Source organism: Carassius auratus, chromosome 19, assembly GCF_003368295.1.
Source record: "Carassius auratus strain Wakin chromosome 19, ASM336829v1, whole genome shotgun sequence".
Taxonomy (NCBI): Eukaryota; Metazoa; Chordata; class Actinopteri; order Cypriniformes; family Cyprinidae; genus Carassius; species Carassius auratus.
In genome coordinates this window covers 23,674,341-23,688,197 of record NC_039261.1, presented here as the reverse complement: position 1 = coordinate 23,688,197, position 13,857 = coordinate 23,674,341, and the positions used below count along the sequence as shown (strand labels likewise).

Below are 13,857 nucleotides of genomic sequence, written 5' to 3'. Positions count from 1 at the left end.
TTGGTAAGTAAGCATAAGAGACTTCTTTGTAAAAACATGTAAAAAAAATCTTACCAACCTCAAACTTTTGAACAGTAGTGTATTCAATTCCAAACACCTGCCCTTAGAATTTGTATAAATGTAATTTAATTTAATTTAATTTAATTTAATTTAATTTAATTTAATTTAATTTAATTTAATTTAATTTAATTTAATTTAATTTAATTTAATTTAACTTTTTATCCAAAACGACTTACAGTGCATTCTGGCTATCAATTTTTACCTATCATGTGTTCCGGGGGAATCGAACCACCAACCTTGCTCTACCAATTGAGCTACAAGAACTATTAAAACATTAGAAAATAAAAATTAGGCATTGCAGATGTTTAGTTTTCCTTTGCACTTTTAAAATAACTATCCCATGCAGTAACTAACCAATAGTTTTTTTATCTTGTTGATGCCTGTGCTAGTCAAAGCCCTTGAAGCTTGGGGAAATCAGGAAGGTCGTGGTGGATGTAATTGGCTGTCCTCCGCTCTCTGATTTGTGGTGGGCCGGACTCTGATTGTCTCTCTTCGGGCACCGGCTCCCAGCACGCATGATCTCCCGCTAAATCGTATCAGACCGCTGGAGCAGAAACCTGTGTGTGTGTGTGTGTGTGTGTGTGTGCTGTGATCTGCTCGGCACATGTGTATCGATCCAGAAGAACAAAAATGCCAGACTTTTATTTTCTCTCACAGTCTGCATGCGGCGATTCCTAACTAAATCAACCTGGCTGAATAGAAGATCCTGAAAATAGAAGCGTTTGCATTGATTATGTACTCAGGTGTTTTGTGTGTTGCTCTCCGCTGTGCTGCACTCAGTGATTTGTTTGTGTAGATTTTGAGATGACCAAAAACCAGGTCATTGCTGTTGTTGAAATCCAGTCAGGCATAATATATTGCTTAAATGAAAGTGTCTAATAAAAGGTATATTAGCAAGATGATGTGAGAAAGAATTAAGCTGCTAATTTGATCTCAACAGGTCTGTCTAAAAAACAAATAGCTTTTATAAGGCTACTGATATAACTTCATCTCATATGCATAATTTGTCACATTAGCACTATTAAACTTTTTTTTTTTAGCTGTAAAACATTTTAAATGTAAAAGTGCACCTTTAAATAATGCAGTAAACCACGAGAGACAGATTCTACTAAAATACCAAAGACTGAAGTCAAAAGTCACGTCAAAACGAAATCAAACATTTTTCAAAAAACGAATTATCTGAGCTATTTTATTCTAATTAACTGTATTTTTTACTTTATTTTTACTTTAATGGTGATTATTTCTTCCTAAAGGCGTTTAAGAAAAACACCAGATAAAGATAATATTTAAATGACTAAAAATCTTTTATACTTTGCTTCTCATTTATTTTATTATATTTTCAAATGTAAGAGAGCAAACTTTAATTATTACAAACTATTATTTAGAGTAGTGCTGTAAAACGATTAATCGCAATTGATTGCATCCAAAATAAAAGTTTTTGTTTGCGTAATGTATGTGTGTGTTTTGTAAATATTTATTATGTATATATAAACACACACATGCATGTGTTTTTTTTTTTTTTTCACTTTTTATACATGGCTTCTCATATGTTTTCTCAACAATATCTCAGACTGTGCTCAGATTCGCCGAAAAGCCAAAGACTGCAATTAAAAGTCAAATATCTTAATATGATCTTTATCTTGAAATTCTTCTGAAACCAAATTAATGAATATTTTCCCCAGTAATATAGTTGTAGCCTAAGTATTGTAGTAGTACGGACGAATGTTATGCATTTTATAACTGATCTGGTTCATTCTGGTTAGAACCAGAACTACTTATTTTATAATGGCTCTTATGAAGAAACCAGAAAACAGTTCAACAGTTTTACAGCTGGAATTCATGCTGTACTGTAGCTGGACTGTCCCAGTTTGGCTGATGGCTTTAGTTGCACCCAGGAGGAGAGAACAGAGCACTAATGCAATACACATGAGGGCCCAATCTGTGGAATGCATTGCATCATGGTTATTTGGAGGCGTTTTCTGTGCTTGACATGGCTTGTCGTCCCACCCTGCAGAGATCTGCTCTATCAGTCGGCGTTCTCTAATCAGCACAAGAACATTGTTGACTAATGATGCGTTATGAAAGAGGCCGGATGAAATTAAGCGTTTAAACAGCGCTCTTGGTGCACAGATGGTTAGGCAGAAGTAAAATGACAAACACTTCACATCAGTGCATGACATTTCTCTGAACTATATTGAGGAGTGATATACAGGTGATTTCGCCGACAAAGATTCGAATGTGCATTGATGCATCCAGAAACGTTTGAGGCGGCGTTCAGTCTCACATCAATCATCTCAACATAAACTTTGTATTCAGCTCATATTTTAATTAAAAAAGCATTATTGCTGCAAGTAACATCAGTCGGTTGCCATCATGTTGATGCCGGTGCCTGGGTTTGAGTCGACAGTCAGCTCTTTGGGATTTACAAGAGTGAGTCACTGGTTAAAGATGATGAAAGCTCTGAGGAACGGACTCACAATGAGCTGCACGATGATGAATTCACAACAGTTGAGTTTAGGTGCAGATTATGTCTTTTTGAAAAGGTACGGCACTACAAAAGTGGGGCACGGTTCATTGTGTTTAAGAGACTTTAGCTAAACCCATCACAAAGAAAAATCACAAAGGAGATATTTTTAAATTATTATTTTTTTCATTAGCTGCAATAAGATTCATAGGTAAGCAAGTGTTTGAATTCGAAGAGACATTTACTTTCTTTTCAAGCTTTGCTTTGTGCTCAGCTTTGCCAAAATACACACGTCAGTTTAAACTCAATATAAATTTCTCATTACACTATTGAAAATTATCTGAGCGATTTCAGTGTATTTATTTACTTTTGTTTTAGGCATTTTTAGAAAAATCATCAGCTGAATGTGATATTGATGTGATAATCATTAGATAAACTCAATTCATTTCAATATAAACTCAATCAAATTTCTCATGAGATTCTCCCAGAACCAAATTATCTTATTTATTATTGACTGATTTTGTTGATATTTAAACGATATTCAAATGAAAGAAATCAAACTTTTATTTAAAGCAATTTTTTTAAATACATTTTGCAATCAATATAGTGTATTTCAGTTCAGTATGAACTCATTTAATTTCACATCAGATTCATTGAAAACCAAATTATTAGCTATTTTATCTCATTTTATTGTTTGCTCGTTTTCTTTGTATATTTGAACTGTGATTTTTTTTTTTTACATTTTTATTTATTTTCACATCAGCTTAAAGTGTTCTGTAAATTATATATTCATATCAATATAAACTCTAATTTCACATAAAAAAAAAACTATTCCAAAACCTATTTATTTATTTAAATGATATTCAACTAAACAGAGCAAAGGTTTATATATAGCAGTTTTTGTTTACGTTCGAAACCACTGCATTATTCCATTTGTGAGCATAAAAAGCAATAAGTAAATGCAAACATATAGATGAAAAACAGTAACCGATAATATGACTTCTTCTTCACACTGCAGGCCACAGTGGGTTTGATTCGTAACTTGGCCCTGTGTCCAGCCAATCAGGCGCCTCTGAGAGAATCTGGGACAATCCCTCGATTGGTCAACCTGCTGTTGAAAGCTCATCAGGAAACTCAAAGACACGGCTCAGGAGCCCAGCAGACCTATCAGGTGCGCTTGGAGCTTTTTATACCTGTGCATGGATTTTTCATATATACTCTTTATTCACCCTCACATATAGGCCAAAGCCCTCAAAGGGAGGTCAAAATACAATCCTATTAGCATCAAGGTTCCAGTATCTGGCATAGACCAGGTCCCTTTAGCATTAGAGTTAATGTTTTCTTCACACTTTCACTCTTTTTTCACAGGATGGCGTGCGAATGGAGGAGATTGTGGAAGGCTGTACAGGCGCTTTGCATATACTGGCCAGAGATCCCATCAACCGAGGGGAGATCGCCAGCATGCAGACCATTCCTCTGTTTGTGCAAGTACTGAACCAGCTTATGGCAGTCCTGGCAGTGAAAGCGGTTCATCTGTGTGTGTTGTGAACTTGTGATGTGTGGGTGTAGCGGGCGATGACTGCAAGGCGTCTGGCAACTGTTTGCATGTGTGTGTGTGTTTGTCTGTGTTTATATAGTCTGCTACCAGTGTCAGAGAAGCTACATTTACATTTTTTTTTGACACGCAGTCAAGCTTCTCATTTTTTAAAAGTATTTAGCTATGCTACAAGCAAAAAAAAAGAAAGAAAAAGAAACAAAAAACCTTAAGGGTGGAATATATTTTCTAAATAACTATCAGATGATAACTTTAATGTTTAGAGACAGACTTCTCTAGCACAACAAGCAATTTGATTGGGATCATATAATTTAATTTGAAGAGATATGGTGCATACTAATTAATAAAGCCAAATATACATAATTTGTATAGAATAAAACACGGTGATAAATAATAACATTTAACAAAATATATATAAAAAATGAATAAAAAGATTAAACCTAAATGTCACAAGGACTTACGTGCAGTGTTACCGTGTTTATTTATTTTGAATATTACATAGATTTTTTATTTATTTGCTATATTTACTATTTACTTTTTATGCAAACACACATATGTGGATATACATATATTTAGACTTTTCTGTCTAATATAATATTTTCATCTCATTTTTGATGTAACATTTATATTATATTGTATTTTATTATATTTTGTTTCATTTAAACTATCCTTCAGTTAATGAAAAAGATTGCTAATTTATTTTAGCTTTACAGAACCCTGATTATAAGGAGGGACTCATTGTTCTTATTTGATTCATATATTATTCAAAAAGATTTTTTTCCAAAAACACTGATAAAAAGAGAATGTGAGAATAATTGTGTTGGTAAGTGTTTTTGCACAAATGTGGCATTAAAAATAGTGCTGAAGCAGCATTTTATTGCTTTTTTTTAGGGGGGGGGGTAGCTTATTTTTTTAAAAGCTACAGAGTTTTGAATGCTACAATACTGAAAAATACTGTTAATATTGTCATTAATATTAGTCTTTTCCCAAAACACTTTGCATTATGTCATTTAATTACTTTAGTGCATGCATTTGTCCAATAGAAAACAATTACATAAGAAGTGCAAGATTGTTTAGAAAAATACAACCTTGTAATGAGATGTAGGTTTTGATAAAGCAGTAGTGAAACAACAGAGATTAGTTTTTTTGTGTGTGTGTGTATAACCCCTCTCATTCTTTGACTTCCTCTTTCCTGTTAGCTTCTGTACTCCTACGTGGAGAACATAAAGCGTGTATCTGCCGGTGTTTTGTGTGAACTGGCTCTGGATAAGCAGTGTGCCGAGATGATCGATGCAGAAGGAGCATCTGCACCCCTAATGGAGCTCCTGCACTCTCCCAATGAGGGGATTGGTGAGTGATGCGCATCGAGACAAAGTTTGATGCCACACCTCATTATGGCAAGCTGTTTTTACATTTAATGTATAAAACATAATATCATCTATTTTCATGTTCTTTTTTTACAAGCACTTATTTATTAAATATTAATACCTATTAAATAGAAATAAGTACTAGGGCTGTCATGATAAATTGATGCATTGCAATTCATAGATCAATTGTGAATGCATCATGATTCTCAATGGAATTAATTTTGAGCTTAGATTTTAACAGCTGATGGCACTCTAATCTAGCTTTTAACCACACACTCAAATGCTCACAAAGAAGAGCTGAAGGGTCATGTAATTACACCTCAGCTTAGAATGCTTTTATGACACAAGATTATTGTATACACAGCTCACTGTGAACACCCTTGTAATTCGCTTCAAACTTTTCAAACTTTATGAATGATTACTTTAGGTGTGTAAGGAACAGGAAGCAAGCAGAGTATGATTGTAGTTAGTAATAGATGCTAATTTGTATTATTGGATACCAGTACTTATGCTAGATACTAATGCTTATTATTAGATACTAGAAGTTATTTTTGGAGTACTGATTGTAGCTATTATTAGATTCTAATACTTGTTCATTAGATACCAGTAGTTATTATTAGATACTATAACTTATTAGATACTAGTGACTATTAAATAGATACTATTACTTAGTATATTAGATACATTAGATACTACTACATTTTTCAACAGTGATTAGTAACTTTGTACATTTTTACCATTGATTTCTATGAGGATTTGTATTTCAGATATCAACTATTCAGATTTGAGTCTAGTAAATATATATCATTGTGTATTAGTACATATTATTAGATACTAGTACTTAATCATTAAATACTTGTACTTGTATTAGATACTCATATATATGAAATAGATGCTAGTAGTTACTTACAACTAGTGTTTTTATTATTATTAGAAACTAGTACCTATTAAATAGTTACTTGCATGTATTGATTAGCTTCTAGTTTTAATTGAAAAGATATTAGCACACATTTGTTAGATATTAGCAGGTATGAATAGTATAATAAGATTGCTACTAGTAACAATTACAAAAGGAACTACAACCTAATTAATAGCTACAAGTATCTGTTAAATATGAGCTAGTATCTAATGAAAAGTGATAGTACTTAATAAGCAAGTACTAATACAAGTACCAGAACACTTACTAGTAATATTGCAAAAGATAATAGTCACTATTGTAATACATAATAGTCAGAACTGAATGACAGCTCATCGTGATTGAATAAGTACAAGTACATAATGAAAAAAAATAAAAAAGTACTTGTAGCATTCAAACTGATAGTAATATGTTTTAAGGATTAAATGTTAAAACAGCGTGCCATATCTTATGAGTCATAACTAATTACGTAAGTGTCACTTCATGTTGTTAAAACACAGAAAAGAGCCATGTGCCATTGGACAGATCATAGTTTGTACATCCATTTGAAACTGTGCAAACCTTTCCTCTGAATTTTGCATCACACTCCCAATGGAAATACTGTAAACTGATACAGAAAACTGAAATCCCTGAGTTCTTCTGTTTACAGTAACACACCAGCAGCTTTCATAAACCACCAACACTGACAATGACAGTCTGTTGTAGACAAACACTGTCAGAGATGCAGCATGCTGTTACATTGACTTTAGTGCCACACTTCAATATAGAAAAGCAGCCGAACACACAAGAGACCACACAAGTTTGCAAGTGAATCTTCAGCTTGACACTTTCTCACATAACGTGTAAAATGGCTTTTAGTCTCACAAGCTGAAATTTTCACTTACAGGAATACATTTGGATAATAGTATAGCCTACTCTGAGCAAAAACAGTCTTTTTATATATATAAGAAGTCCATCTGACTGAGATGTGATACAGCACATCACTTGATTACACTTCAATTGATTTGGTGTGACATTTAAGGAAAGGCAATTTGTGCATTGCATTATGAAATGCAATAAAAAAACTGCATTTATTTAAAATATAAATCTTTTGTAACAAAGTCTTTACAGTCATTTTTTTTACCTTGATTGTCTTATAGAATTATTATCAATGTATGTATTAATTTTCTTTCCACATTTATTAAGTGAATATATTTGGTGCATTATATAAAATACATAAATATAATAATTATATGCATCCATAATAATATGTATCATATCATATATCAAATAATCAGGTTGTAATCATTCTCTGTTCTTCAGCCACGTATGCTGCGGCCGTTCTCTTCCGCATCTCTGAGGACAAGAGTTCAGACTACAGGAAGCGTGTGTCGGTGGAGCTCACTCATTCCCTCTTCAAACATGACCCCGCGGCCTGGGAAATGGTGAATATATTTATTCAGGAGTCAGGAGCCCTCTAGCACACTGTCAGATTAGTGCACATTATTATTAATGAGATCATTTCGAATTATGTATGCCGTGTCAAATTTTAGCAATCATAAGGAAATAATTACATTGAAACGGCACAAGTGACGATAGACCTTTCAATTATTAAAAGTTCATGCAAACCGAGTTGGTTATTCAACCCTGATGTGAAAAAGAGGGTGCATTTGTTTTATTGCATTGCCATTTTTCAGTATGTATATCGGGAAAAATGGCTCAGAAAAGTGATGTTAGTTATCAGAGAAACGTCATGTGTCCAGATGCAACTTGGTTTGATATTTTTTTTAATGCAATGACATTTAAATGTTCTTGTGTCCAAAAGGTTTGAAGTACTTTTTGGGTCCATTGTGTACTACTTAAAATAATTGTAAATGAGAAGGATAGGAGACGTACACATAAAAGAGGCATATATGTCCAAATGAAAGTGAATGCATGGTGACCACAGCAGTCAGGCAAGATTTCTGTGAATAACAACTTCAATTTCAGTCTGATTCTCACACACAAAACAGAAGTCTTGAAATATAGTGTCAGTGTAGAGTCATATGAACCACTTTTATGCTTCTTTTGTGGCTTACTTAGAGCTTGATATGCCCAAATACTCATTCACTTTCATTGTATAGACCAGAGCAGCTCAGAAATTCTGTTCATTTCTCCTTTAGTGTTCGAAAGAAGAAAGAAAGTCATGCAGGTTTAAAATGGCAAGAGTGAATTAAAGAGTAAGTCTACAGTAAACCAATGCTTTTAAGAAAGCCGCTAAAGCAAACACACAACGACACAAGATTTTCGCTCACCAAGGATGCATTTATTTGATCAAAAATACATTTAAATGAATGAATAAATTATCTGCATCAGTACTCCAGTCTTCAGTGTCACATGATCATTCAGAAATCATTCTCATAAGCTGATTTGCTGCTGGTTACATATATTTGTAGTATATATATATATACATCGTATCCTTGTTCTATATGAAAGAAACTTTTAATGAAAAAGTTTGCCTTTATATTCTTTCAGGCACACGCCGCCATGCCACTCGACCCTGGATATATACCAGATGGTGAGTTGAGAGCCCAGCACATTCACTCACTATCCTTCTGCTTTAGTACGCAACACCACCACAAATTGCCTATTTATCTGGCACATCTCGCTGCATTAGAGCGAAGAGCGTTCAAATAAAATGCCACATGACAAATGAGTTATGGCGTGCATATGCGTGTGAGAGAGGGGTCAAAGACGAAAAGATAAAGAGAGACAGTCATTGAATTCGCATTTATCAAGCGCAGGAGCAGTTTGATTGTGTTGTTGTCAGTCCGTCCCACGAACTGAAAGAATGCTGTGTTCCTCAGAGAGGGAACATTAAGTATGCAATGTGCTGTTCACTCGTTCGTCGAATTTGGAAATAAAAAACAACCCACTGAAACCAGATCACCCTGTTTGTTCCTGTTATGCGAATATTTCAGTTCAGCCATAAAATATGTGAAGAACACCCCACAGTTCGTAAAAGAAAATAGAAAAAAAGACTAGCAATTAAAGTCTAAAATAAATACATCCATAGGGAAAACTAATTCAGAATGAGAGTGTAAGAATAATTATGTTCAATTAATTATTGTTTTATGATGAATAATGAACAGACTGTTTCATGGAATGAGTGTATAATAAATTATTGTACACGTTAAATAAAATAATAAAAAACTGCAACAGTTCATCACCTTAAGTCTGACTTTGGAACATTTTTCACTTCACAATTATTCCCTGCAGAATTTGGACTGTCTACAAAAATCTACTGAAAATAATACAGCTGTAATATTTTGTCTTGCACAAAACAAACATAATTTTTTATGTATGGTTACAAATATGGTGTGAAGTTTGAGGATGAGCGTGTTTTTTTACCTGATTCTTCAGGTGTTTCTGCTCTGGTCTCAGGGGTGTATGTGTGTGTGTGTGAATGTGTGAATGTTGGTGAATTAAAAAGTGTGACAGTTGGATTCATTGAATTTATTCATCTGAAATCCCTCTCAGTCACCAGCCCTCCATCAGTGTCAAGGGTCCTCCATCATGTGAAATTGCTGGAACTATTTTGCATGTTTTTATTCTTTTTTTTTTCCTTGCTCAAAGTTGTATCCATCGGTGAAGTGATTAATAAAGGCAATGATGCTGTGCACACAGTGTACACTGATTTTACCATGGTTAGAGGAGCTTCAGACACTCTGCTTTAATTCTGCACATCTCATTACTGAACAAAATCACCTTGAGCAACTTCGTGCTTTCGTTAAATAGGCAGCAAATACGATGTTCAATGAATAATTAAATCTAACAATAATCATTTTAAATTACCTTGAAATTATTTAATTAATAAGACTGTCAATTTAACATGATAATTTTAATATTACTATTTAAAATCAACACGTTGAAAAATATCCAAATTTATTAATCCTATGATCTGACCAAACCTATGTAACAAATACATAATTACACTAAATCTTTGTATAGATTACATGGTGACATTAACTAACTGTATAGTTAATGTATTTACTATCATAAATGTTAATATACTATAAGCAAAATATTAATTAAATATTATATGTAATATTAGTGTAATTAACATATTCATATATATATATGTGTGTGTGTGTGTGTGTGTGTGTATTATAAGAATATATAATTATTAAAAATATATATGAATATAAAAATAAATTACAGAATATATAATTAAAATATATTCTGTTTTTTAAATTTGTTTTTTAAATTTGTAATTCATTAAGCATACAAAATATCATATATATAAAATGTAATATTTCATAAATCTTTGTATACATTTTATTTACAAATTTTTAACAATGAAATAAATAATTATTATTTCATAATTTAAAAAATTAAGACAAAACAATTGAAATATTTTGTTTGCACATAATTACTGTAACTTGAATCTCTCTCTCTTCCTCTCTCTCTCTCTCTCTCTCTCTCTCTCAGATCTGGATGCAGTTTACCCTCCATACGGTTACTCTGATTTACCCATGGATGGCCTCCCGCTGGACGCTGAGCTCCATGAGCAATACATGCCAGAAATGACCTATGACCCTCGACAGGTGTACCCAAATCCTCTTTAACAACACTGCCAGCAGGTTAGCTCGCACACGCTTCCCCAGCGTCCAATTCAGAGTCTCTAGTGGTGGATTATCTCGTTCTTAAGATGTTTATTTTCTCAACATTTGATTCCTGAATAAAGAAAAAAAATCACAACAAAGATGTTCCTCTCAGTCTTCAGGTCAAATGAAGTGGATGATGAAGATGGAGACTACAAACCAGTTTGTTTCCTGCAAAAAAAAAAAAATAAAATAAAAAATCACAGAGCAGGGCTTGAACTGTGCAGTGCTGGAATGAAAGAAGAAGAAAACTCACGACTTGCTTTAGTTCACCACCGGTCTGTTTGTGACGTGGACTCTAAGCACTGCCTAACTCATCTTGTTATCTTGTGCTACTAACAGAGTGACAAAGCCTAAAAGTGTGGTGACGCGATAAGCATGTGATCATAACATGTACATTTTGTACTTTACATTGTTTGTCCAAAGATGTCCAGACAACTCCGTCCTAGAAATGTAGCATAGCTAGCTAGCGGCTCGGCCACACGAGGGTTCGTTTTCCTTTGCGTTCTGTGTATTTGTGGCTCTGAGGCATTGCTACCGAGTAGAAAACAAACAAAAGCAACAACAAAACCTACATCTAAAAACAGACACTCATTTGTATTTTCATAATCTCATTATTATAAGACGACATTTGTTGACATTGATATGTTGTCCTGCCTTTTTTCTGGTACTGCAAACCTCTTCTAACAGGTCAAGGTCAGGATTTCTTTTGTTGGTTTATTTTATTTTATTTTATTGTTTATGAGACAAACTGATATTCAGTTGGAAGAGAAAGTTTGTTGCGTATGATTTCATGTAAAGACTTTCTAGCAGGCATTGATGGATGACAGATCTGTACACATTACTCACAGCTATAATATACAAAAGTATTTGGACACAAATTCTTAATAAAACAATAAGATATCAATGCCATTGGTTCTGAAATTAAAATCTCAACAAGCACACACAAGTGTTCAAATACAGTTGGCTATGGGCCAGTTTATTTTCTATTATAAATTAGCTGTATTTTTTAATGACTGCTATCATGCAACAACATTGTAAATCCAAAATTAATTGTAGGATTCAAAGATTTGCAATTATGTCAACATTGCTAAATACAATGATTGGCCACTTTTGTAGTATGTTTTAGAGAAATCCAGTATACAATGAGTCTATAAAATGACCATTTGTTTTTCTTTCAGTGCTATTACTGTAATAGGGAACATTTCATAAGGAGCATGATGTCATTATCCTGAATGAGATTTTTTTAAAATCTTATTTTGCACAATAGTTCGTTTTCCTTTTCTGATTACGCTCTAGATATGTTGATGTTCATTAAGACTGAACACAGTGTACTGTTTTACAAAGGAATGATTAGCATTATAGTGATTGCTTTTCACCCATAAATAGTTTCCAGCTAGACTTTCAATACAAAACAACCCCATTATTATTATTATTACAGCTCTCTGGAACACTTTATTCTGATTGGTCAAATTATTGTACTATTATGACTGGTCGACTACATTATCCTTAACTTGTTTATTCTCATGTCCTCTTTATATAACATTCCTTAGACTTTAAATATTTTTTTATACAAAAACTATATTGTTTTACATCATTGTATATAGACAGATATAAATGTGTTTTGAATGACATGCTGAATTTTGTGGTCATGACTGATTATGACGCAAGGGATCTTACACATGCATTTGAAAGGCTTTGCAATCGGTGTGACGTGTGATTGCTGATTGATGAAACTGCAGTAATTGTCAAGCATCATTCATTAACTGTAACTATAATTTAGCTTCATGATTGCAAATCTGCCTGCATCTGTTCATTATATAAGGAACATGTATGTGCCAAAAGTAATAGTAGTTATATTGATGAAGACTATTCTGGTACAGTTGCCCCAGTTATGCTCAACTATTTAAAAGCAATGGTGTTAGTATCAAACAAAAAATAAAATTTGCTGAATATTTATTCACCCTCAGGCCAAGAGTTTGTTTGTTCATCTGAACAGATTTTGAGAAATGCGGCATTGCATAACTTGCTCAACAATGGATCCTCTGCAGTGAATGGGTGCCGTCAGAATGAGAGTCCAAAACATCTCAATGATTGATCCACATCTCTCCAGTTGAGCAATTAATGTCTTGTTACGTGAAAACCTGCAAGTTTGTAAGAAACTAATCCATCAAGACATTACCTTAAGTCCATTGCTTCCAGCTAAAATACAAATCCAAGATCCATAATATTGTTTTCTTTGTCTGAATCAGGAGAGAAATATGCACAGATCAAGCACTGGTTACAGCCCAAACAGTTATAAATAAATCTTTTAGTGGATTTTGATGTGAGAGGGCAACAAGGGATAGTCACTGGAGGAAGTATTGTTATGGATTTATGTGGATTACTTGTGAATCATTATTATGTTTTTGTCATCTATTTGGACTCTCATTCTGATGGCACCCATTCACTCATTGGTGAGCAAGTGATGTAATACTGAATTTCTCCAAATCTGTTCTGATGAGGAAACTAGCTCATCTACATTTTAGATGGCCTGAGGTTATGTAAATATGTCAGGAAATATTTATTTTGGGGTCAACTATTCCTTTAACTTTTAAGCAAATATGTTGCAGTTGTCCTATTGATACACAGCTCAGTCTGAGAAACAGGATAATTTGGTCAGTTACGTGGGATCTTTCATGCCATAGAGAGATCTGTGATTTTTCTGCATATTCACTGATGATGCCGTCATCATAAAGTTAATTATTTCAACATGCCCACCTGCAAGAAAAAAACAAAAAGAACATGCAAGGAATGTCAATGACAAATAACAGTGAATATGCATTTTTACTGATCATTTTAGTTTGACAGTGGTTTTTGTTTGTTTTCAAATA

General features: G+C 33.4%; 1 protein-coding gene across 1 annotated transcript in view; it reads left to right on the top strand.

Annotated features, from left to right (window-relative positions):
• Positions 1 to 13,224, top strand: part of LOC113119864 (junction plakoglobin-like) — a 73,639-nt gene extending 60,415 nt beyond the window's left edge. Inside the window, exons 10-16 of the mRNA XM_026289575.1 lie at positions 3,543 to 3,695; positions 3,893 to 4,012; positions 5,279 to 5,429; positions 7,665 to 7,786; positions 8,856 to 8,898; positions 10,812 to 10,963; positions 11,100 to 13,224. Coding sequence (XP_026145360.1) covers positions 3,543 to 3,695; positions 3,893 to 4,012; positions 5,279 to 5,429; positions 7,665 to 7,786; positions 8,856 to 8,898; positions 10,812 to 10,948 — 726 coding nt within the window. The 3' untranslated portion in view covers positions 10,949 to 10,963; positions 11,100 to 13,224. The remainder of the gene's footprint in view (positions 1 to 3,542; positions 3,696 to 3,892; positions 4,013 to 5,278; positions 5,430 to 7,664; positions 7,787 to 8,855; positions 8,899 to 10,811; positions 10,964 to 11,099) is intronic.
• The last annotated feature ends 633 nt before the right edge of the window (positions 13,225 to 13,857 follow it).